Here is a 26,382-nt window from a genome sequence, read left to right on the forward strand (position 1 = left end):
CTGTGTAAAGTCTCAACAGTGTACCCACAGCTGGCAATGAGCACTGTGGGGTCCTGACGGCTCCCTCTCTCCTTGCTTTTGCAGCTGGAGCCACATACATCTTTGGGAAAAGCGGAGGCCTCATCCTCTACACCTGGCCAGCCAACGACAGGCCTAGCACGCGCTCCGACCGCCTGGCCGTGGGCTTCAGCACCACCGTGAAGGATGGCATCTTGGTGCGCATAGACAGCGCCCCGGGCCTCGGGGACTTCCTCCAGCTTCATATAGTGAGTACAGGGCTGTAGCCTGGATTCTCTTATCTTTCTGGTGGTCTAACTTGGTAAGCCAGATAAATGCAGCGGAACATTCTAGACAGGCAAAGCAAAGGGGCACATGCTTGTATTAACTTTGCTTTAGTATGTTGGGGCCATACCCAAGGGGTGGTGTGTGTGAAGTTTCGTTCTACCCCTTAGATATGAACCATGATACCCAGAGGGTACCTCAGGGATAGAAAATTTAAAACTCTTCCTGTCCAGACTCCCTCCCCTACTATGTGGTTTGACCTGTCGTGAAACATTTAACAGACCACTTAAGTGTAAAGAAGGGATTGGCCTGATACAGTTCATCTTAACTTGGTGCAAGTACCAAGGCCACCTTGAATGTCAGTGATCTCCTAAGCTGAGTGGGATGGCATTCTGCAAAGGTTTTTGGTGAAGGGCAAATTGAAATGTTTGGGACTTTCCAGGTCATACAGTCTCTGTCAGAGCTACTTAAGTATGCCATTGTTAATGTAAAAGGCAGCTACAGACAATGCATTAAAAAAAAAAAGGGGGGAGACTGTTTTCCAATGAAAATTTATGATAAGAGGCTGCAGGCTGTGCTTTGGTGACCCCTGCCCTAGCCTACAGACTTTCTTGTAGAGATGTAAAGAACACGTGATAAATAGTGAGGCCAGAGTGGGTGGGGCAAAAAGCAGCAGCACAATGACCAGGAGTTGGTGTATTCGTGGGTCTTGTATATCCAGCATTTTGCTTGTGTATGTAATTCCAATAAGACTGCTCCCTCACTTACTGCAGATCCTTAAGAACACAGGGCAATTCTAAGGAATTAAAATGGTTTGGAGGAAAAAATTACTTTGTTATGAGGATAGAAAATATTTTTATAGCAACAATTAACCCATTTTATCACCTGTGCAGTCTGCAGTTAAGAAAGTAGGCTAAAGAAGGATATGATTCTCATCCATAAGTACCCAAAGTGCAGCCACCAAGAGCAAAGAGAGGAATTGTTCTCATTAGTTAGCAATGACAAGGCTAGAAAGAATGGATTTAATTTGGAGCAGTAAGAATTGGGTTTAAATAGCAGGGGGAGAAGCAGTTAAGAGAAAGAGTCAACTGGGGATTATCACCAATCCAAAAAGGAGGAAAAGGGACATTTACTGGGAATCTTGGAATGTGAGTTGTGCTAATGTGCCCATCTACCGAGGAGAGCGGAGTGAGATTTAACTGCTGGGCTCTGGAGTGGCGGTGGTTGGCTGGAACCCCGGCAGCAAGTTCAGCCTTGGAAGCAGTGCCCCTCTCCAGCACCTGCTCTTCCAATATGCCTTGGAAGCAGGAGCAGCTGGAAGGAAAAGGCTTGAGCTGGAAGCCTGTCTGATCTCAGAGTGAGCCAGAGCAGGCCAAGACTCTGCTTAGGTTGCAGGGAAGGTCTGGTTAGAAACGATCCCTTTCAAAATGTAGAAGAGGGGTCTGGAAAGGAGTTGTGGACCTTTAACGCTTCCTCAGATGCTTCAGGAGCCATATGGTACTATAAGCCTGAGCTTAAGCATTTTAAAAAGCCATACCAAGGAGCACAGAGAAAGGCAGCCATAGTTAGTACAGTTTATCTTTATTTGGCCTCTAAGAACCACCATAATTTACAAAACTCTGTGAGATTTATGCTGCATATAACTTAATGACTATTTCATGGCAGCTATAACTAGGCTATTATTACCAGCTCACTTGCATTTTCACGGTGATTTATCTTCTTTTTTTACTCAGTGTGACTTACTAAGAAAAATATGATTTGGCACTGGCATGTGCATCTTTTTCGAGCCAGAGAATGTTCCACCAGTTTACCCATTTCTTCCCATGCGTGCTTTGTAAAGCATCTCCACTTTTAAGAGAAATTTTTTTTTTCCTGGTAGTTTACTTGGAGTTGGCAGTGTTTTTATAAAATGAATATGAGAGTCTTGGGAACTTCTAGCAGGAACCAAAGCATTCCATTTAAACTCTTAAAAGCAAAAATACAAGAAATTTTACATCAAAATGTGTAGAGCCCCTTTGGGTGCCATGGACTTATTTCAATAATGCTATCATTGCTTAAACATTCTGGGAAATTCCAACAGGTTGTTCAGAGCTTGGATTAGGAAATGCTATCTGATATTTTTAGAGAAAAGCAAAAGAGACCCTACGATGTGAAGAAGACACACCACTCTGGAATAGACCTGACATGCCTGTGGCCCTCATGAGCCACTTCATGGGTGTAGTAATTTCAAATCATTTTGTATTCCCTAATCATCATTTCTGGTGTCTACCAGAGATAGAAAGTATGTGTGACTGTTCTCCATTAAAAATGTACTTCTAAGAGCAGGCTACAGGCTGTACTTTGGTGACCACTGCCCTAGGCCGCAAACATCTTCATAGAGATGTAAAGAGCATGTAATTAAAAGCTGAGGTCAGAGTGGGCAGGGCAAAGGGAAGATTCCTTGCCACACTGGAGAGGGAAGTTCCAAGTGGAAAGTCAAAAGTCTTGATGACAAAATCCAGCCTCTTGTTTTGGACAATTATGTAGATGCATCAGGAGAATGAAGCCATACATACCTACTAAGATAATTTTCTATGACTTCACAATCTGTCAAACATGGATTTGTTTATTAAACACAGTTTGTTTCCTTGTAGTAAAAAAAAATTACTCAAAAAGAAAGGAATTTAAGTGCCACTACTGACAGCAGAAGGGATTGGACAGGAAGCAAAAGATTTCATTCCCCCTTGCAGTGCACCCAGGAGAAGAGCAACTCACAGGGAAAAAGAGAAAGCAATGACAGACAGGAAGAAGAGATGAAGTCAGGGTGGATCCCAGGGGCAGGGGAAGAAAGGAAGAAGTGGGTCTGAGGAAGAGAGGACACATCCGCCTGGAGATGGGCTCTGAGGGCAAGGGTCATATGTGGGCAAAGCTTCATCCTTCAAGTGCGGGTGTTAATTGTGGAAATAACCAAAAGTACCTTGCTGCTACTTCTGAGTGGTTGTCAAGCTAGTACATTACTCAAAAACAAAGTCTAAACTCTGAAATTAGTGTATGGCGGGGAGGGAAACAGATTGAGAGTTTGTGTTTTATAAACTGCTGCTGAAAGCAATTCCTAGGAATTCCTGGAGTTTTTGAGCAGTGGTAACACTGTCATTGGAATAAGCCCTTTTTACCCCCAAGTTAACCTATTTGAGGGAAGAGAAAATGCTCTCCCAAGAACACTGGGAAGTCTGACCACAAGATGAACACCTACACTGAAACAGACTTGCCTGTTGTTGAGACCCCAGAGCAGGAATGGCAAAGAGGCTTCATCTTGCCTGCCAGCTCTGAGTGCCTCTCACTCTCTCAGTGCAAGCTCTGCATTGGGAGGATTTGTGAGAACAGTAGGTAAATCCATCAAGAAGGAGTTCTGACTTCCACTAGCCATGTCTGCCACTCTAGGCTGCACACAGTCCTTCCTCACAAGCTTGAAGTCTCCCACATCTCTTCCTTTGTCATCCTGAAATCCCTGCACAATTAAGAACTCTTTAGGGAAACAGGTATCTTTTTCAACTTGTATTCCACTGGAGGCCCTTGAATCATTGACTAATTAGTCAGTCTTCTTGCGATCCTTCCTCCACCAGGCTAAGGTCAGCTGCTCTGACAGGGTTTGAGTTCTGTTTGGACAGTTGAGGAGCAAGAAGGAGAAATTAGCATGACTAATTTGGGGACATACGAAGTGTGGGGAGACGGCAGGAATTCATGGAGAGAGCTTGAGCAGAATGAAGGCATTGGTGCCCTAGGGTGAAGAATTGGTGCAAAGAAAGGGACACCAAGACAGAGCTGGGTAGGTGCTATAGGCACAATTTTTCCTGTTTCACAGTTTGCTCAGATTACCTGTCATTCTCTCCAAAAGAACAGAGGCTCTTCTTTCTTTTGCTGATTTTCTTTTAAACCAAACGTCTTTCTACGCATCTGAGCCTCCTGGTGATTAAATGGGCTTGTTGAACAAGACAAGAATTAGATCGTTAAAAAAAAATCAGAGAAGGCCAAGAGATCAAAATAATGTAGAGATTGTCTGCTTCAAATTAGCTTACATTTCTTCATTTTTGGTTAACAATTCCATGATGTACTATTTACTGTGCCAATTATTAATCATGATATTAATGAAATCACAGACGAAACGTGAAATATGTATTGGCAAAATAAAATTCTGTGGCAGGAGGGTATCTTAGAGCAGAGGGATTTTTACACATTATTGCTTCAAATATAAGTTCCCTCTATTGAAATCTATTGTTGAGAAATTAATCTGCTCAGTGTTTGGAGAGAAGCTATTCCTCGTGAGTGATGTCTGCTTACTGACCCCGCATCTAGGCTCTATGGAGCTGTCACAGTTACACCTACCTTCTTTATACAATTGGGGCAAAGTCGAATAGGACCAGAGGAAGGATTACCAGGAAGTGCTTGCTATTGCTATCATGAAACTTGACAGTCTCCTTTCACCACCTGCAAAATAGAAGGTCAGGAAGAACCGTGCAATAGTTAGTTTCTCTTTATGTAGTTAATGCAGGGTGTGAAAAAGACATCTTATTAATTTTATTCTCTCTGTGTGTAATTTACTGTAAATCCTCTTGGATTCATTTTTTAATTATGAGCCTTTCAGGAACAGTGAAAATTTATGTGTGAGGGCATCTGTTTTGTTTGACAAGAATCTATAACCTTCCCCAACTGTTTCCCTCCTGACTTATAATATAGGTACTTACATAAAACAAGGTAGGAGAAGAGAATGGGTTATTGTTCACACTGACCCCCTTTTCATAATGGCAACATGTTCTCTTTCCAAAAAACTGCCCGCCACAAAAAAAAAAAAAAAAAAAAAAAAGAAAGAAAGAGACCGATGGTATTCTCTCAGTGTCAGGTTTGGGAAATCAGATATTTATTAAGTTTGGCTTGTATAGTGTTGTTTTTCCATAATTTATAGCACTTGAAGAGACTCCTGGAGAAAAAAACGGGAGCAGAGCTGAATTATGATAAATGGTCTGCTGCTCGCATCTATGGCATCTATAAATTGCTGGTGTGGATGCTTCACTTGGCTGTCTCTGTGTGGGATATTTACAGTAAACCATCAACATCTGCTGGGTTAGTCTTCAGTGAGGTTCAGTGGCTGTTAGCTTAGGTTCATCTCTGGATTTGGCCAGTGGCAGAACTGGCTTTGGTTCAGGCACTGTATGTGGGAGAATCTGCAGAGGAGTCCAGAGAAATGTTGGCGTTCGGGGCTGGTAATATAAGTAAAGACGGAAAGAACAAGAAAACAACAAAGGTGTCCACCAGATGCAATTTTGCTTCCCACAGAGTGCTGCCCGCTGCAGGCTGGTTCTTTATTTCCTTTTTCTGTTATTTGTTCTTAGTGAAAAGCCCTCTTTGGGTTTTCTAGGCTTAGGAGCTTTTCCAGATCCTTAAGCCACTTCTGTGGAGAGGGCCTGCTGGGGATCCTCTCTGCAGCTCCCAGCTCAGCTGTTCCATCCCAGCGGAGTTAGAGGAGAAGGTGGGAGAAGGGAGTTGAAGGGGCTTTTGAGGAAGTGACTGCTTATGTAAGCTAGACCAGAGGCAGCATCTGCATGAGAATTGTGTGTGTTTTCTCAGATCTTTGTTATTCCCAAGGTAGCTCTATCTAAATCTGTTGACTTTGATCCACACTTGGTGTTGAAAGGCAGAATGCCATAGTAGGAAAATGTACTTAACCTGTGATTGGAAGACTGGGATTTGAGTCTCATTTCTGTCCACATCCAGTGAGCTATTTGGCTTTGAACAAGTCAGTCCACTACTTTGAGCTTCACCTTTCTCTTCTTTTAAATGGGCACCAAAAAGATTACCTTTGAAGGTTTTCCTGAGGTTCAGATGAAATAAAGTTTTCAGAAGTTATTTTGTTATTGGCCAGCACTATGTGAAGATAGAATGGTAGTTTTCTTGATGAAATATCCAGCAGGTGATGACTTCTTCTGAGAAAAAAAAATTAGTGAAAGGAAGAATATGTTTTATAATGGAAAGCAGAATTTCATTTTATGTATTTTTGAAAGACTACTGGACAGTTTCTGTAAGCAGATTCCTATTTTATCTGACCAAAAGCAAATATTTGAATTAATTAAATCCACAATTGAGACTTCTGGAGTGTCCTGTTAGCATGTGGTAAAGAAACTAGTTCCCGCTGAGGGAGGCCTGGTTAAGTCAGTAGGCTTAGCAGACTCCTGCAGCTTCCTCGGTGTCTCATTGTAGGGCATTACGTCTCTACAGGGTCATGAGGTGATCCATTGTGCTTCTACTGCCCTTTAGTATACTGTTCCAAAGGGCTCTATACTCACCAGTGAAAGTGGAATCCACCCTGCACTGAAGTTCTTTCTCCAGTTGTATGAACCATATCCCATCTTGCCAAAAGAAGGAGATAGAGGAAGTGGTGGTGATGGTTGTGGTGGTGGAAGAGGGGAAGGAGGAGGAGGAGAAAAAGGAGGGGGAGATGGAGAAGAACAAAACAATAGCAAGGAACAGCACCATCAAGAGAGCAAAGTCTTTCCAGGTGAGGATAGTATGAAAGGAGTTTGAGACCCACCGTGAGCACCAGATAAAGACATAAAGGGCTTGGCTCTATACTTGGGCGTTCGTGGAGCCCAGAAAGAGTCACTGCTAGAATGAACATCCCAGTGTGGGTACCGCCAGATTGAGCAGAGATGAGTAGCTGCTACCACCAAGTAAGCTGGAAGCATAAAGGCACATAGACAGATAAAAGCATTTCATAGATTTTTGAGTCCTCAAACATAAAAGAAAAATGAATGATAAATTTAGCATGCAGATGAAATGTAAATAATTCAGTCATAAAAACTGCATTGACAAAGCATGAAGAAAATATTTTATAGCAGGTAGACAGTTATGAGAAGCGAGGCCAAGTAACTATATCTTTCTCATTTATCACTTACACCAGTGACCCTTTACCTATTAACTGATGACAGTCCTGTTTCAGAATCCTCAATGCAGACATAATATAAATTTAGAAAAAGTAGAATTAAGAGAATTTAGCTCATGAGTGATGTTCTTTACACGTGAATTGAGTGTTCATTGTTGCTAGGCTATGTGCTGTGTTTTGGGGATACTGTGATCCACCTTGGCTCACAAAAAGCTAACAGACTTGTAAGAACATAGTAATTAAAATATGAGAAATTAGCTCTTCCACACATTTATGAGATGATGTATATAAAACTCTTGCATAGCTCCTAGTATATGGTGAGCTTTCAGTCATGGATAGCTTTTAATATTATTGGTACTTTTTCTTCAATTAACATTTTTTTTAAGTCAGAGGAAACAATGTATTTTATTTCCTAACTAATGACTTTTAGTCAGACCTTTGAGATTTCAACTCAAGTAATAGAAGATTCTAAGGAAGCATCAGGATGCTACTGATTTAAGGCCGACCTGGTGGCATATATCCTAGATTTTTGCAGTTATCAAATAGCTGGACAGGTTCTGAATAGCAGAGCCTTTTAAGACAGATGAATCCAAAGTGCAACAAGCAAGGCAAACCCTAGGCACCATCAAGTGAGTGCTGGGGTTCATATGACTTAATGGCAAGTCTACCTTAATACTGTCATTTAGATGAATTATCTCATTGACCCACCGCTTACACTGTTACTAGTCATTACTCCTGGGGTATTGTTCAGTGCATCAGGGCAAGAAATAACTCATTGACTCCCTGAAGCTATAGATGATGGATTTTAGATCCCTGGCTGCACTCAGAAGGCATGGAACTCAGCATATTGATTGGGGAATTCATTAGCCACCCACCCCATAGCATCATGTGCTTAGATCCTGATGCTGTCACTGGGGCTGTTTCATCTTGTTAGTATTTCCCTGATAGATGGCACAGGGAACTGTATAACTGTATTAGCCTCAGAGATGGTACTGACAGCCAGACCTGTCATTTCTCAGCCTGAGATGACACCTTTGGAACCTAGAATCACTTAAAGACATTTAGATAAGCCCTGCTGATCGACCAAACTAACCTTCATCCCAAAGTCAGTTCATACTCAGAATGACAGGAGATGATTGGCAATTTAAATGTCTCCTATTCTATTCTTGACTCCTTAGTTAACCTCTTTTAATTCAGTTTACTTTTCTACTCCATTCTCTGTAAAATGGCAGGTAATTTAATGGCATAGATGATTATTTCCTACATTTACTTCGGACTGTATCTTTGGAGGTCATCTGACATGACGACCATTGCTGTCACTCACCGTTAATATTGACTGACAAAGTACCAGGTACTGGACATTGTGCAAGGACTTTGTTTACTTTATCTTATTATGAGCTCCCAACAACTCAGTGAGGTAGTCACCATTAATATCCTCACTTTATAAATGAGGCAACTAACGTTTAATGAAGCTAACGAAGTTTCCCAAGATAGCACTGCTATTAAACGGCTGAGCAGGCATTCAGATCCAGTTCTGATTCTTAATTACTATTACACCCTTAATGAAAGTTTCAGAGTAGAAAGTGTAGTGGTGATGATTTTAATTCAACACGTTTTTGTGAAACGGCAATTTATTTGGAGTTGGTGGAGATGTGAAGAGATTTAATATCAAGGAGGGAAATAAAAATTGTACCTATGGCTCCTTTTTAAGGGAGGATGGGCTGTATACCAAGGAACGTACGAGTGTTACTGTTTGTAGACAGTGAAGAAATGTACATGGATATGGTGGGTCAGATTTTTGCTGGTGGAATCTGGAGAAGGAACATGCCAGGTGAAGATATTAACATACGTGTAACCTCAAAGGAAGGAATTCCAAGTTACATTCCCAAATTAGGTGTTCAGTTTGTCCAGAATAAATGACTTGAGGAAATGGACAGACAGTGTGGAATGGCAGAAAGATCCCATGTTTTAGAGGCAAGTGGTCTATGATTCAAGATCTAGCTCTGTCTCCAACCAGCTCTAGGTCCTTGGGTGAATTATTTGACTTCTCTGTAGAATAATAATGCCATCTTGCAAGTCTGTGTAAAGATTTATAATAATATGTGAAAATGTGTAATGAGTTTTATCTGGTCCATGGTAGATGCTAAACTAACGATAGCTATGTTTTTAGTTTTGTTTTTGTTTTGTTTTCTTTGCAGGCACTTTAGGCCTGTAGTGGGGAGAACTTGAATGCCATATTGATATATTGCTTCTGAAAGCAGTGAGAAGACATTTTGAAAGTTTTTGAGCAGAAGCCGAAATGCCCAAAGCTTAATTTTTAGGGACATTATTTTGGCTCTTTTGAAAGAATGTTTTTCAGTGGGTTCAAGGAAGAGAAATCGGTGGTCCAGGAAAAATGTTTTCAAGGACTTACTCTGTGTCAATGAACATAGGAAGTGATGAGGATGAAGCAAAAGGACATTTTAGAGATGGATTCAACAGGTATGGCCAGCTGGTTGAATGGAAAAAAGAGAGAAGTGAGGGATGCCTAGACTGGGAAGGTTATGATTTCAACAACAATAAGACAGAGGACATATAAGAAAAATAGATTTTAGGATAAAATCATTGTTTGACTTTGGTATTGCAAAACACAAGGTATCCAAGAGTCAACATGTAGAGATTTCCAATAGGAAATGTGTGATGGACTCAGATGAGAGATAAGAGCTAGAGGTAGGGACTTGAGGATTTTCAGCCTGGCAGTGACAGTGGAATCTCTGAGGATCACTAAGGTCTCCAAGGAGATAAATTAGTAGGAACTTGGAAAATATGTACATAACTTTACAAGATGAAGAGGAAAAGGAAGGAAGCTAAAAAAGAAAAGGCTAGAGGGTCAGGCAAAACCTAGATTGTGAAGTTTTACAGAAATCAAAAAGCTTGAGAGAGGTTTTCAAACATAAATAGTTCTAGAGCTTTTTTCTCCTCATACCTTTTAGTCATTTGAAATCGCTTTGTGGGGATGTCTTCTTCATCTTTATTGTCACTTATCACAGCATATAATATTTATCATTCTGGTCCTCTCACCAGTCATTTTGAGTTTCTTCTCTTGGTAGTTGTCATAAACTTTACTAACTCAGAGCTGGAAGACACAGGGTCTAGTCCAGCCTCTGCCACCAACTAGCTGGCATCTCATGTAAGTTGTAGAGATATATATAGATACTGTTCTGCCAACCTCATATTATGAGAGGGAAGATTGATTGAGAGAATCCATGTGAATGTCCCCTGTTACCATTGAGAGACCTACAAAATTAAATACGATTGTTTTCCTAGTAATATTGGTACACCTACCACGCATTGGAGCTCTTGGTGCCTAAAGAGATTGTGGTTGGAAACCTGTGAATGAACACCTAAAAGATGCTAAATGGGGTGTAGTTTTCAACAGGAAGGTTAGCAGCCAGGCAGATGGGAATCAGAGCCAAAACGAGGATTGACCCAACTGCCAGATCCCATGACTTGCTGTGGTCCTCAAAAGGGACGAGTCTCTCACCCCTTGGAGCATCACTTTGGGGGAGGCCATCTGGATTTAAGGTCCCCAAAGAAGAAATCCCCTGATCCCAGTGATCACCGTGTGCAGTGAGGCATGGAATCTGATTACCCTTTTCATTATCTTAGCTTGGATGGCTACAAATGTTACTAATGGTTGTAAAATTATCCAGCCCTTTTTAAAATGCAAAGGCAGTACTTAGGTTACTACACCCTTTTGGAAATGACCTTCACTGGTTGACTTTTCATGGCTACAAACTCGTATCCTTACCTGACCACATGCATATTTTTGTAATCTCGCCTGTGTTTGCTGTTTTAGTTATTGCCCAGTGTGCCTGCCACTTTGCATATGATACCTCATTTAGTCCTCGCAACACTCTCAAGTTGGTGAGATTACTTCTATTTTAGAAATTAAGGAACTAAGACTCAGAGGATTAAATAACCATTGTTTGCAGTGTTAAGGGAAGGAAAGCAGGCTAAATATTGGTATGTCTTATTCTAATGTCATGTCTAGTGCTTTTGAGAATTACCTGTTCAATATTGAGTTTGGATGTGGTGAATTTAGCAGGATCTGTGATTTTTTCTTTTAATCCACACAGTCAAGAATGGTAAACAGATATAGAGGAATGGAGCACAGTACTTTGACTAGAGCAGATATGTAATTGGAACTAAGTCATTCTACTTTTCGATTCAAAGAAATTCTTCATTTTACATTGTATGTGATTGCTTCCCGATATTACCATTATTATTATTTTTTTGTCTCACAGCATTAAGGCACCCGTTTAAACTCCAAGCTGCTTTCTTAAACCCTCCTATGCAAAATGGGTTTGGAAGCTAATCTGAGGTTTTGCATGTAATGTGGTGGACCAAGAGATTCAGAGGCAACTTTTGTTCTCAAATTTTAACAAAAATCCTCTCAAATGCAGTATATCTGAGCAGAGATTATTGGATAAATGCCTGCATATATTTCAGTGTGTAATAAATGCCCTCTTAGAAATCTTCAAATATTCTTATGTGAAAACTGTAAATGATCTCAAATAACATAGAAACACATTTAGTCTCTTGCAGTTAGTATTTAATTATATATGTATTTCTAATTTAAAACTAAATATGAATGTCTTTGCAGCAGCCCGGGGCTGTCATGTACCGGTCTGTTGCTAACGTCTAGTGGCAGAGTGTAGTAAAAACTTGAAAGGTAGACCTTTTCACTGGAAAGCACATTTCTTGAAATGGGAGCAGATTCCCATCAATTTGCACCTGACTTGAAGCCTAATCCCTAATGTTAGCAAACTTTCGCATTTGCTACTTAGATCAATGATGCTAGAGTGGGTTTTGTTACCTGGCTAAACAGCAAAGTTTAATTCAACACTGAAGCTTGAAAGAAGAAAATGAGTTTGGTTTGTTGTTTCCCAGAACACAGTGCACAGTGGGAGAGGGTCTTGGACTCTCCACAAAGTGCAGCTATCTTTAGAAAATAAAAACAGAAATCTCCCTGCAGTTTGGTTGGAAATGTATGCAAGGGCATTTAGCAAGAAGTATAACATGACAAACTTAGCTTTAGATGAGAGGCAGGTGGGAGGAATAGAATTCTCAAGTTAAAATTAGCCAGACAGGCGAAAATTAGTAAACTACTTTAGTGAAAAACAACTTATTAATTAATTTTTTTGACCAGCTCCTTCTACATGCCAGGTTAGTTCTAGATGCTGGGAATACAAGAGTGAACAAGATAGTCAACCCCCCTGGCTTTGCAGAGCTTACATTCTGGTGGGGGAGTCTTCAGTAGGTACAAGCAGTCAGAACCTAGATTCTGCAGAGCTTTGTGAAAGCCTGAGGTCATCTATATTTAACTGATTGAAGTATTAGCAGACTGGTGAATACCCCCAAACTTTTGTTTCCATCTCTGTACTTTTCTCTATTTTCCAAATCTCCATATGAACCTCCCTTACTCTTATCAAAACAGAGCAAAGGACCCTCTCACCAGCTGGGGGTTCAGCTGGGACCACCATAACTGGCTACTCTGGTTTGTTTTCAGTACCAAAAGGAAACAAAAAAGAATAACATCTTCACCCCCAATTTCCGTTCCTTGTTCTTTGAAATGACTGTGGCCATTCCTGTTTCATTTTGTAATTGTGTAGGATGTCTTCAGAACATCCATCGGTATTTCACAGACAGCAGATTGCTAGAGGCATCTACATAGCACTAACCAGGAAAACACAAAGACCAAAACCAAAATCAACCCACCCTCCCAAGGAGGGACAGACCACACCACTTCCTGTATACTTTCCAAGCCTATAGACAATCAACTCTGCACATGGACCTAGAGCTTCTCCTCCCCACCCCAGGCATTTGCAAGATCACCCCCTGTGGTGACAATATCAGCACAAATTAGGTTTTTCCTCCACTTAACTGAATGCTCCAGGAAACAGAATGGAACCACATGTTTCCCTTTGATTCACACCCAAACACTGCAAAACACAGAGTGTGCGCTCCCTCCTTCAAGCTGTGTGTGTGCGTTAAACACATGCAAACATTGGACTGAAATGCAGACACAGTAAGTCAGCTCTGGAGAAAACCATAGAAGCCTTTTTCTTCCCTTTCTCTACATCTCCATCTTTTATTTGAACTAGATCTTTGCAGAGGTTCAAAGAATGTTGTTTTACAGGGATTCTCCAAAAAGCAGTTAAATGTGTTTCATTCAAAATTGATTATTCACCGTTTCATAACAGGCCCCCTTTTGAAACTGGGAACTTACCATTAGCTCTCTCCTTATGAATTACTATCAATTTTTGATAAAGAGAACCAAGAAACACCCACTTTATATAACTGACTTGAAAGAACATAGAAGGCACCTTAGGCAAGTTTTCACCATTTCTACAGATTACTTCTTTGTTAAGAGTGTTTGGTATAAGCAGTATCTATATTAACAAAGAATTCTCCTCTGATATAAACCCCAACCCAACAGGAAGACCAAACTTCTCTTGGAGGCATGCAGACCGAGCTCCCATGTCTCTCTCCAAGAGAATAATTGATACCGCAGAATAGTGAGAGCTGACACCAAATTCTGTGCACGTGGTTGTACGTGACATGAGCTGGTCAGAGATTTTATGTGACATCTCAATGCTGAGGAGGCCAAAATCAAAGGAGTGAGACAAAACACTTCATTTCACACAGTAGGACAACTGTGTGTGTGTGTGTGTGTGTGTGTGTGTGTGTGTGTGTGTGTGTGTGTGTGTTAAAGCCTAAATGGAACAATTCTGTTCTGTGAACTCCAACTCTGCTGCTAACCACCTATAGTCACCCAGTCACCTTGGACTTAGAGTTGCTAGATTTGGGAGACCTAGCCTTGCTTTTCACACAGCACCTTCTGGAAACAAACTCCCACGAAGTCACCGTGGGTGTGTGTGAGAAGCTATGGTCCTCCTCCCTCCTGCCTTCAGGGTGGCTGGAGGTTTGATTCCCTCTGAGAGGGACTTTCTGCCCTTCATGATGACTGGCAGGGAGGCTGGAGCCAGCTGTGCCCTCCTCGCTGGTCAGGAACCAGGTCAGCACACGAGATTCCTGAGCATGTGCAGGGCAGCTGCATGGGGGCACCCAGCATGGAGCTACTGCAGTTGCCCCAGCACTTCCTTCCTCCCTGGGCTCACTGGACGGAAGAGCAAGAAAGAAGTCTTTTCTTCCTCGACTCTCCCCTGTGTTTGGCGGCACTGCACAAACAAGCCCACTTCCTCCGCTTAGTTCCAACTTGATATTCCTGGTTCCTAATCTCAGAGACCAGGCTGTCCCTTGTCTTCAGTGTGAGGGGTTTAGAGACTATGCCCAGCTAGTGTCCCTTGGACCTCATCCAATACACAAATATATTTTAATTTTCAGATAGTTCATGTTCAGTTTGAGATTTCCAGTTTCTTTTAAAAAAAACTGGAAATTTCCGTTGCATGGGGCCAGTGATCCTATGTGGCTGGGTCAGCTGGAGATGAGAAACTGTTGCCAATTCTATGACATAGCATTTCCAGCCACCCCCGTCTCCTCTCTCTCTCTGTCACACTCATCACTCGGCTTCATCCCTGCCCTGGCCTGCGCCACCCCTGCGGACACCTGACCTTGTGACTCCTCTCACACACCAGCGTGTTAACAGTTTTGAGTCATACCTTCCTGTATTACGCTTAAATGGTGCTCTCAAACATTTTCATAGACACAACTATTTTAAACATTTAGTTTAGAAGAGCTTAGAGGTTGACTTTTACATTACCATCCTAAGGGTATATATTTGCCTGCTCAGAAATATTTGGGGCTCACATATATGCATATAGTTCACGTATATAATCTGTTCTTTAGCATAACGCATTCAGTGATTTTAACTCAATGCCTCAACGTGTTTGTACTCTTGGAAGAACCTCTGCATGGAACACAGAATGGGAATTTGTAGATGAAGATTGTATTCACGTTCCTGGGAAAAGTTGGGTATCATTCCTAAAATATGACATTATGTATACCATGCATGAAATAACATATTTTCCTATGTTTTAATTCATAATTTTACAATATCAAAGTGTCAGGGTCTCCTTGACTCTTCTCTTCATACAAGCTGTCTTCACACAGCTCTCTGGTTAGTCGCCTTCTCTAAAGGGGACCACCTTTCAGGGCGCATCTGTCCCAGGGCTCTGGATTCTGACAGGAGGGAGAGGGGATGCGCGGCTAAGGAACACACTTGTCAGTCCCCATTTCTTACTCAGGGGCTTCTGCTGCCTGTATCGAAATGCTTCACGTGCTTCCTCCGGGACTGCGTTTCCTCTTCCATTCCTCACATGGTCGAGAATTTCTTTTTTCCCCACTCCTGACAGTTTTACCTAAACATGTTCTTCCGTTGCTTCAGGCCATTACTCCCAGTCATATCATCTCCTGAGATTATGAATAATTCGTTCCCTTCAATTATATTGTTCCCTTGAAGGTATTTATAGAGTGTGATCTAGTCCCCTGGAGTCACTGCTTTGCCAGACTTTATGAATTTAGCTCTCCCCACCTCTCTTCATATGTTTTATCTTCTAGCCTTTATAGCACTCCTTTCTTTTTTTTGTTTTTGAATCTATCTTTGTAGCTTCTATGATATTTCAAAACTAGAGAGGTGAGAATAGCGCATCATATCCCAGGTGTTACTGTGAATATTTGATTTTAGGGAGGGAAATCAAGGTGGGGGGGATTACTTCAGAAATGAACTTTATTTTATGACTCAGAAAAGGAGACAAAATGGTAGAGAAATCTATCAGGGTGACATGTTTCCATATATTTTAACGTACTCTTAGAATAATCCTGGAAGCACAAGGGGAAAGGATGGTTTTTCTGAGAGAAAATGTTTTGCTTCCATTAGCTATTTGCACCTGTCTTTTAGAGTAAGATAGTCTTTAAAAATCTAGGCTTCAAATATGATTGTGTAATAAGATGGGTTTTTTTCCCCATAGTTCATGAGCTTTTAAACCAATCTTGTCATTAACGTTTTTTTGTTATTGTTATAAATATTATTATTCCTGTCTCTGTGGTTTAAATTGAAGAAACACCATTACACATTTAATTTTAGAAAGAAAAATGAAATTGCCATATGAACCACCTTGGTACTAACTTTAAGTTCTAGTTCATGTCTACTGGCATTGGGAGCATTTCATCAACATGGCAAATTGGGTCTAGCCTCCAGGGGGCTCTGCAAAGAGCAAAGGCTGCTTAGCGCTTTAGTGCCACGGTCTCCAGACATTTTTGATTGTCCCACATACTAGACCAAAAAATAACCGTGCACCCCTCATCAATATGTTTGTGTATGACGTAATGTGCCCATGTGCTAATATGTCGTTTATATTATAAAACATACAGAAACGTCATCATTTTTAAAGATTAAGATTTGATAAGTAGATGTCCCATCACCCGAGTGACACCTCCTGAGGATGCTCACCCCAGCTCGGAGACCTCTGCGCTGGCGGGATCCCTGTGCTGACAGTGAACCGCCATTCCCAGCAGGGCCCAATAGGAAGGACCAGTGAAATGCTGGAGAGCAGCTGAGAGAACCTGTCATTCAAACCCTCATGTGCGAGATGAAGATACAGAAACCCAGAGGGTTACCCACCTATGGTCACAGAATTGGTAAATGAGAAAGCTTGGCATAAAACACAAGCCTCGTAATTCCCAGACTGCAGTGTGTGAGGAAAAGACCAATTGTTCTGTATTAGCTGAAGTTTGAGGAAAGTGGGGACTGAGCTCCCAGATGTTGGAGGAGGGGAGGGTGAGTCAGTAGGTGAGTATTAAGTTAGATAATATCTGTAAAGCCGTTGCACACTGCCTGGTCCCATCCTCAGGGTCCTTTCAATGTTAGCTGTTATTATTGTTATCGTCTCATTAATCATTCCTCCTAAAAACGTAAAGGACTTTGCCCCATATCGTTGCATTTCATTTTGTAGCATGGCCTCATGCTACGCAGAGAAAAGCATTTTCCTCCCCATTTCACAAACACGTACACTGAGGCCCGTGTGTATGCTTATGGCCAAAACCAGTCCTGAATCCCAGGACAGACCCCCAACCTGGCATTCTGTACCAAACTGCATTTCCTTTCCAGATGAAAACAGTGACTCAAACCCCTTTTATCAGAGCAGGAACACAGACTCCACAGTTTTGTTTTCTGCTCATCCCCCAAGGCATCTCTCTGTGTATGGTGGGGGGGTGCTGTCCCCCAGAAGACTACCCAGCCTGAGGATAAAGGCAGCAGGAGGGTCGAGGGTTAAGTGGGTATCTGATCATCAGTCTAAACTCTCTGGTGTGCGAGAGCCTGTGTTACAACTTTAATCGCTTCCTCACATAAGGAGCTTTCTCCACCGCCTTGGAGTGTTTCCATTTTCTCCAGCTTTCAGTATCAGGGAGTGTTATTAAATGATAAGGGGGTTTGCTTTCTGGCTGTATATTGTGAGAGGCTGAGAAACAATGAGTATTGTGACACTTTAGAGGGCATGTGAGTGCTGATTATGGGAACCCCGTATCAGAGAGCAGATCGTGTGACAGGGCTGCATCTGGGATGCTGCCTCCCTTCCCCGGAGGGTTATTAATGGGCCTTCATACCTGGGAGGACAGATTACGCTGTCTGGGCAAGGCCATCATTAGAGATGCATCACTTATAAGCAGGACCCTGGCACCGGGGGTTGGCAACTCTGTTCCTAGTATGAGGCAGGCTCCGAGCTCCAGAGATAAAAGAAAAGTGGAACTTGTTGTGGTGACCCTGTCTGAAAAAGTCCATCTCATGTTGTCAGCCGCAGACATTGATTGGCAATTGGTATTGAATAAAGAAAGAGAGCCCAGGGCTGAGGCACAGAAGACCTGAGTTTTAAATCTAGTTTTGCCACCAGGGAGCCACTGGGGCTTGAGGAAAAGTCACTTATGACAATTGGTTTTTTGATATGAGAAAATGGGGCCTATATATGCCCTACTTGTCTCAAGGAGATGCAACTCAAAGGTCATCTCTGTCAGTGTAGTGGGGTGCAGACAAGGGTGTGTATGTGTTTTGGGGATAGAGGAGACAAGGTGTTTTCAGGAAGAAGGGAAGCGGCCAGTACAAAGGCAGAGACAGCCGATGCACGGGAGAAGAGGTGAACAACATTGACCATCCTGGGGCTGGAGAAGCCAGAAAGGGTGAGAGAAAAATCAAGGTACAGGGTTTAATTTTGATCACCCTTCCTATGGAGCAAAGAAGACAACAGGGGTTGGGTAATTGCACATAAACTCTGAGAAGATGGGGAGAGTCAAGGAAGTTCACATCTGATATTCTTAAGCTTCCTAGTGGGAAAAAAAAAAAAAGGAAAATTTAAGGTCATCTGCTCCAAGCAACAGGGACAAAGCTAGATTTAGAGACTCGAAGAAAGTGTAAAACCTTTGGCATGACCTCTTTGGGTGTTGTCAAAGGAAGTCAACAAAGCATCTTTTCAACAATGTCTTGATCTCAGAGTCAGAACAACTTGGATTTAGAACCTCACTTTATCTTTTCCTCCTGGATAGTCCTAAGCGGTCACCTGTCACTTCCCCACCTGTACTTTAAGGTTATAATCTATGCCTTCCACACTTGTTATGAAATTTAAATGTGATCACATTTGTAAAGTGCACAACACCCTGCTTGACACAGAAAAGCTCCTCGTTATTTTAGGAAAGTAGACGTAGTGGGAGAGGATGCATAAAACGTCCAGGATGGCTAAATAAGACTGTCCAGTTTAGAAGCTGGGTTGGCCTATCTACTTGTACCAAGATTAAGTAATATTCTTTATAGGTGTGTACACACTTTCTTTTCAGAGATTTGTCTTCAGCTGCAGGGTCATTCATGTATCACAGTGCTCCTTTCCCACATTTCTACCAGCTTGTGGCCTTACATGATGAACTAAACAGAGGAAACAGGTCTCCGCTGGAGAGCAGTGTAATGCGTATCCTGTGCTCCTAAATTGGTACCAATGGCTCATCCATCCAATCAGTGAGCCTCAAGCCACACCCTCTTGGCTGAGAAGGAAAAATTATTTGCTGAGTTTTGCATAGGTAGGCCAGGTAATTTAGCATCTGCATTGGTATTGAACCACCTACCATAGGCACATGGCTCATTTTCCCCAAAGGGTAAGCCAAGAATAAATGTGAAGGGCTCCCTTTTAGAATTCCCTCCTTCTAAAGCCCTTTTAAGATTTCCTTTCTATTGCATTTTAGGTGATTAATGTAGATAATCACAAACGTGAACATTCGCTCCGGCTGGAATATAGGTAAAAATTAACCTGGGGAAGGAAGAAGACCGTACACAAGAAGCAATTAGACACCCCTTCAAATATCTAATAATTTCCTTTTCATCAGAAAGCCCCAAGTGAGGCACAACCCAACTCAAATACTTCATAGGAGTAAAAAAAAAAAAAATCCTTCAAATACAGTGGCTATTTTCTTACAACAATGCCTGCTATTTATAAAGCATTGACTGAGTGCAGGGGTGTATATGTATAAGAGTGTTCATGTCTGCTTTTATTTTTTTTCCCTGTAATCCCCTCAATGACCTCAAACGTGGTAACCATAGTCCTCATTTTGCAGTTGAATATCCAAAATTCAGAGAGCTTAAGTGGCTTGCCAAGTTCCCTGCCGCTTGCAAACAACTGAGACTGGAGTTAAATCCAGGTGTACCTAGAGCCAAAGCCCAGGTTCTTTCTCCTTCCTGAACTTCCTGGACTTCCTAATGCCTCCACAATCTGTTCCTTGAATCACTCACATTCTTTCTGTTCCACGTTCTTTTGTTTATGGCCACTCACGTCATATTGGCTGTTAGAGTGGAAGGAGATAAGCTTAAACCAAGAGATTGTTTTCTTGGCTTTTCCACTCATGGACCTGAATGGATCCCACCTTTACTAACAAGAGAGAAAGTCGGTCACAAGGCTTTGGGGAAACCGTTGTTACTTACTTGGCAAAATGTTGAGAATGACATATTGCTAACAGAACCCTCAAATTTTGCCAAGGAAACATTGTAGACACTGTTAAGATATGGCTTTTCTTATCTTAAAAAGGTGGGGAGGGGCATGAATCTATCTCCAGATGCCAATTAGCATGACAGACAAGTGGCAAAATTTTGCACAAAATAGGTAATTTAGAGGCAGGGTAATTTCTTTTCTTCTAAGTAAATAGTAAATTCAGTTGGGAGTTTATTTGAACACTAAGAAGAATCTCATTGTGTTTAAATGTTACTTCTGACAAAATTTTACCATTTTGATATCATTTTAAGATTATGGGTGTCTCTATTTCTGGACACAATCAATTGTCTGGTAGACATAACCCACTGGCAATTATAGACCGTAATAACTGTGGCCCAGACCAGTGGTGAGTCCTGTCGTCTCATAGATGAATTCCTAGAACTTGTTAGTGTACCTGCTGAGCTACAGAGCTCACATCAGGAAGACACCACTTTTCTCCTGTTCTTAAACTGGCTTATCCAACTCGGAAAGAGTATTCAGAATTCTCAACTTCTGAGTCCCTCTGTACCCAAGCTCCAAAAGAATCAATTAGAATTGCAGTTTAATGTTAATACTGAGTTGATATTAGAATTGAGAAAAATAGTTGGTCAGCTAGAAATATCACCCTAAATGTAATTTTATGCCTCAGTAAGTCAAGAAAAAAAATTGAATTTGTCAGTAGGTCCTCATCTTCCAATGCCGACTCTCTTTTCAACGTGATTTTGCAAGATATTCATCTTTAATACGAATGTATCAATTTCTAGAATATATTTACCAATGAAACTTTCAAAGAATCTTATCGGTGTGGTGAATTATGTAAAGTCTTATAAGATTATGTCTGGCTTTCTATGGTTAGCTACTCCTGATGCATTTTTATCAATCATACATGGAAAGTACTATGACATAGTACATTCTACCAGGCATCACTGAATAATCTCATGTGTTTCCTCCAAGGGAGTATAGTTTCAATTTTGAAGATTGGTTGGATAGTAAGTGTTTGGGGTCTTAAATAGTGCTAAGTGAAGAAAGGTTAAAAACATACACAACATGAACACCAAAGTATTTTCCTTCCCAAGTGAAATACCAGTGTGAGACAACTCAATGTGATCGTGAACTTGACCAATGGTGGGTGCCAGCAGATCAGGAGTGGGCAGTAATTCATGTGGTGACATGGAGGTTGGCGTTGTAAGGATCTTTAAGTTCCAGAGCTAAATGCATGATCCACTGGGAGGCGATGTCCAGACAGATCAATACTATGTAAAAAGATAATTGCTTTTCTTGGTGAATCCTAAGAAAGGTCTGGGGCTTTAGGGAAATTGAGAGAGATTTCTTTTTTTTTTCTTTCTCAAGAAAGTAATTAATGAGTACAACAGACAATTCAAGGCAAGAGAATAGAATCTGAAAGCTTGAAAGCTGTATACTCAGAATGGATTAGAGATTTACAGAAGGGCTTTAGCCCAGAACAGTGCCTACAGAAGTGGATGGAGTGACAGTAGTGACAATGTCTCTTTGAGAGGTGCATGCTGAAATCTACTAGGCAAGCATCCAAAAACATTTGAGCAAATGAGGTATTTCTTCCAGCAGAGTGGTACAGATAGAAGAGAGTCAAATATTTACCATAAAATAAGAATTTAAGTTGCCCTAAAGCTAATTTACACATGAAGCCTGAAATACATTCCATCATGGGATAAAAGTGTGGATTTTACTCCAACTATGATCTATCTTGCCTTATTGGACTTTAAAAAGCGGCTACCCAGTCCATCAATAATACATCGGAGGATACATTGGAGGGACTTCCCTGGTGGCGCAGTTGCTAAGAATCTGCCTGCCAGTTTAGGGGACATGGGTTCAATCCTGGTCCGGGAAGATCCCACATGCCACAGAGCAACTAAGCCTGTGCGCCGCAACTACTGAGACTGAGCTCTAGAGCCCGCAAGTCACAACTACTGAAGCCCGCGTGCATAGAGCCCGTGCTCCACAAGAGAAGCCACGGCACTGAGAAGCATGTGCACTGCAACAAAGAGTAGCCCTCGTTCACCACAACTAGAGAAAACCCACGCACAGCAACAAAGACCCAACACAGCCAAATAAATAAATAAATACATTGGAAAATGGAACTCAGTTCCTCTTCACTCCTTTAAATCTCTAAAGGAATTTGGCTAGACAGAATATATCATTACTAAGCTTGAAATTATAATGTGATTGTTAGCATTGTGTTTGAACAGAATTTTTCACAAGGTCTCTGTTAGTTAAAAAAGAAAATTTCTGCTTTATATTGAATGACAAAAGCTGGTCATGCTAGAAACTGTGTTTTAGTGTCATAATTTGCTTTCCTACCCAATTCCTTCTACTGTACTGCGTGCTCCTTAATGACAGGGTCCTAGTCCTATCCATCCTTGTACACACAGTAGGTTCTCCATAAATGTTTTTTGAATGAATGCATTAAAAGTGTGATCTAATTGCAAACTTAACAAGTATATGTCAAATGTATTCTTGATGCTTGACACTAATTCTACTAGTTTTGTTTTGTTTTTGTTTTGAGGTTTGAGCCTGAAATGACTTACCTAAAAATGTAGATCATTAAAACAAAACTAAGTCCTTTTTCTTTTTTTACAACATCAAAAGATCTGTGTCCTGACATAAAAAATGAATAATTACTCTCTTCCTCTATTGGATTAGGCCTTTTCATTAACCTCCTGTTTCATCTGAGAAATGGTTACATTTAGGGGTCAGGAACTCTTTAGGAGAGTATTTCTATTCTGTCAAAATTTCAAAACTCTCCCAGAAACTTGAAAACTGGCTATATACAGAGAGCAACTAAAGGGAGAAGTGAATTTCAGTTTCATCAAACGCCATCATCCTGTAAAGGCATCTTTCCTAGGTCAGAGGTAGGTCAGAGAACATCATTAAGATGGATCTTTTATGCAGGGGACCAGAAAGACTAATCTCTGAAAGTAGAAAAGAGTCAAATATTTAGCAAAATTAGGGATTGAAGTTGTCACTCTGGGGAAGGACAGTTTAAAAATGTAATCTGAAATACACTTCACCTACAAACAGTTTATTAAGACTTCTTATTTTGAAATAATTTTAGATTTACAGAAAAGTTGCAAAGATTTTGTAGAAAATTCCTCTATACCCTTCACCCAGCTTCCCCTAATGTTAACATATTATATAACCAGTTTCTTACTGAAACTGAGAAATTAACATTTGTACAACACTGTTAATTTCAGACTCTACTCAGCTTGTCCTGGTTTTTCAACTAATGTTCTTTTTATGTTCTGGGATCCAATCTAGGATACTACATTTCTTTACTCTTCTTGTCTCCTTAGTTTCTTGTAATCTGTGACAGTCCACAAATACTTCTTAATTGAAAAAATTGTCTACAAGTATACTTGTTAGGTTAATATAATCCTTCCTACCTTTTCTTTCTCTACTGAACTTGAGCATTGGTTACTTCCTTGGCTACTAATTCTAATTTATGCATTGAATATTTTGCCCTTGCAAAATGACTGTAAATGTATTAACGTGGACATACATTGGAGATGTATATCACAGTCAGATCCACAGAGAATACAAAAGCACTCTTCCAGCTTCATCAAACTACCCTTCCTTTAATCATTAGGACATAGTATAGAATGGTTGTTGAGAACATAGACCCTAGAGCTGGACTGACTAGATCTGAATCCTCACTCTAGTTGTATGACATTAAGCAAGCCACTTAATCTCTCTGTACCTCAGTTTTTGCATTTATAAGATGAAGGTCATAGCAGATTAAAAGGAATGAATGTACAAAAGACACTTAGAACAGTTAATTGGCAATGTGGTAACTGCTATATATTAGCTCTTACTATAGTTATTATCAACCATAAAAAAGTGAGTAAAGAAAAGCAGCATAGGGTAGTAGAATGATTCCTGGATTTTGCATCAGAATGCCTGAGTTAACATCTTGGCTCCATACTTTCTAGGTGGGAAGGTTCTTTGTATTCTGTAATACAGAGATAATAATACCTGTTCTATGTTTTTCAAGGAGTTACTTTAAAGATCAGATGAGATAAGGCATGAGAAAGGGCTTATAAAGTGTAAAATGCAAGCCTGAGCAGTAATGGTATGTAGTATTTGGGGCGGGGGAGGGGAGGATGCGGGGAGGTCAGAACAGAAGAGCCTGGGGGCCCTCACTGTGTAGTCTGGTCCTGACAGTGGCAGAAGCTGTGTGGGCTTACGAGAGTGTTTTGTGTTGCTCATAAGCATTGGGCGGTTCAGGTATATTTGTCCCTCTGCTTGACCAAATAGTATAGGTATGGAAGAAAAAGCTACCTGGAAAAGAGAACAATACAGGTGTTACCTGCTTACAACCTCACTGGGAAATGTTCCAGGCACTTCTGTTGATACAGAGGACAGAGATAAGGGGACAAAGTGGGCTTGGGGACTTGGTGAGTTAGGTGTGAATCTGAACTTCTCCTTTCCGTGTCACCGTTGTCTGTTTCAGTTATGGCTACGAAAGGACTTTTAAAAGAAGCTATGCCTTGCTTTTTCGCTAAGTGGCATACTGCCCCCTCGGGCCTGGTGCTCTGAGAATCTGCAAGCTGACTCGGTGGCTGAGGAGTGTTCTTGTGGGGGAGGGGGGCAGGGTGTGGAGCATATCGGGGCTGCCAAGGCCAGACTTGCCATTGATTTTATGCTTTATCACCAAGCCACTGAGATTTCTCCTACTATAGAAAAAGACACACCACCACTCTTTCAAAGGGAAATATGTTGAAAAGGAATAGAAAGGACACTTCACTTCACTTATTCCTTACCAACAAGAACTGTACACTGAGGCAGAATTAAAGTAAGGTTTTCAATGCAGGAGCAGGCAGATGGGGCAGCTGCAGTTGGGGACGTTTCTTGTGTTTTTGTTTTTGCTTTTAAATAGAAAACTCCACCTCTTCTAGCTATCTAGAATTACAATTAAATAACAAACATAAGGGACCCTCAAAAGACCCAGCACTCCTGTCAAGTATGTAAGTCTAGGGGCAAATTGCATGACGAATAGCTGACATTCTTTGAGTGGTTATTATATACCAGACGCTATTCTAAGTGTTTTACACTTAATCCTTAGATCCCTGTACAGTAGAACTGATTATTAATACTGTTTTACAGATGAGAAAACTGAAGCGCCTAGTAGATAAGAAAATTGCTCAAAGTTGCCCAGATTGTAATTCAGAGTACTTTTTCAAAAACTTATCTATTTAAATAACAGTATTTTTGATAATTAAGATAATTTATAAATACCTGCACGATGATAGTGTTTTTCCATCCCTACCCAAATTAAATTGTGCAACAAATGCCAAAAACACAGTAATCAGGGTTGATAGTAGTCATTTTATCTTTAGAAGACGTCATCTCCATCAGTTAGTCAAATACTAAAATGAAAGGGATTAATTATAAATTGAAATCTAAAACGCTTGAAGGAAAGCATTGAGCAATGCTGGGGTTTTGTTACCTTGAAACCATTCCCATGATTCAGTGATCTAGAAGGAGGAATGGTTTTTGGTAGACACTAATTTACCGAATTTTCTACTGAAAAAAGAAAAGGAAACAATCAAATAATTGTTCCCCTTAAAAACCAGGTTATGACCTTATTATGTATCACATACACATGAACATGGTCAAGCCTGGTCGCCCAGTTTCTAGTACAGTAAAAAGGGTGGAAGACTCTGAGAAATCTGATCTCTGGTGAAAGAGATTCCTGGTGGATGACAACCAGGAATTATGTATTTTCAAAGACCAAGGAAATAGTGGAGTGCCCTCAGCCAGATAGAACACAGTGTAATCATTCTTGGTTATTGGGAAGGATGGTGCACTGCCTCGGGCCTGTCGTTGCGAACATCAGTGATCATTGTGGGAGTTTGGGAAAGTGCTGGTGAATAGGAAGCTCCAATTACAGAACACTGGATAAAACAGCCTTGGCTCTAATTACGCTGTGTTTAGATTGATGGGGCTAATGAGCAGTGTTCCTTAATCCAAATGTTGATTTTCAAATGAGTTAAAATTGGGGCTAAAAGTGAGTAAATTTGTTTACTGGATTAACTGTGTGGCTCCAAGTAGAATTCAGATGATTCAACTAATGTTTCTTAAGCACCAAACCAATGGCAGGCGCAGGGTGAAGTCCTGGAGACCCAAAAGTAGAGAAACCCTCAAGTA

The 26,382-nt window shown here is 41.0% G+C and overlaps 1 protein-coding gene across 10 annotated transcripts in view; it reads left to right on the forward strand.

The window, feature by feature from the left end:
• Window positions 1–26,382, forward strand: part of NRXN3 (neurexin 3) — a 1,504,067-nt gene that overhangs the window by 1,147,323 nt on the left and 330,362 nt on the right. For all 10 annotated transcript variants that reach the window (XM_057731261.1, XM_057731262.1, XM_057731259.1 and 7 more), the window contains one exon: window positions 85–266. In XM_057731261.1, the coding sequence (XP_057587244.1) occupies window positions 85–266 (182 nt within the window). The remainder of the gene's footprint in view (window positions 1–84; window positions 267–26,382) is intronic.

Source organism: Hippopotamus amphibius, chromosome 4 (assembly GCF_030028045.1).
Source record: "Hippopotamus amphibius kiboko isolate mHipAmp2 chromosome 4, mHipAmp2.hap2, whole genome shotgun sequence".
NCBI classification, from domain to species: Eukaryota; Metazoa; Chordata; class Mammalia; order Artiodactyla; family Hippopotamidae; genus Hippopotamus; species Hippopotamus amphibius.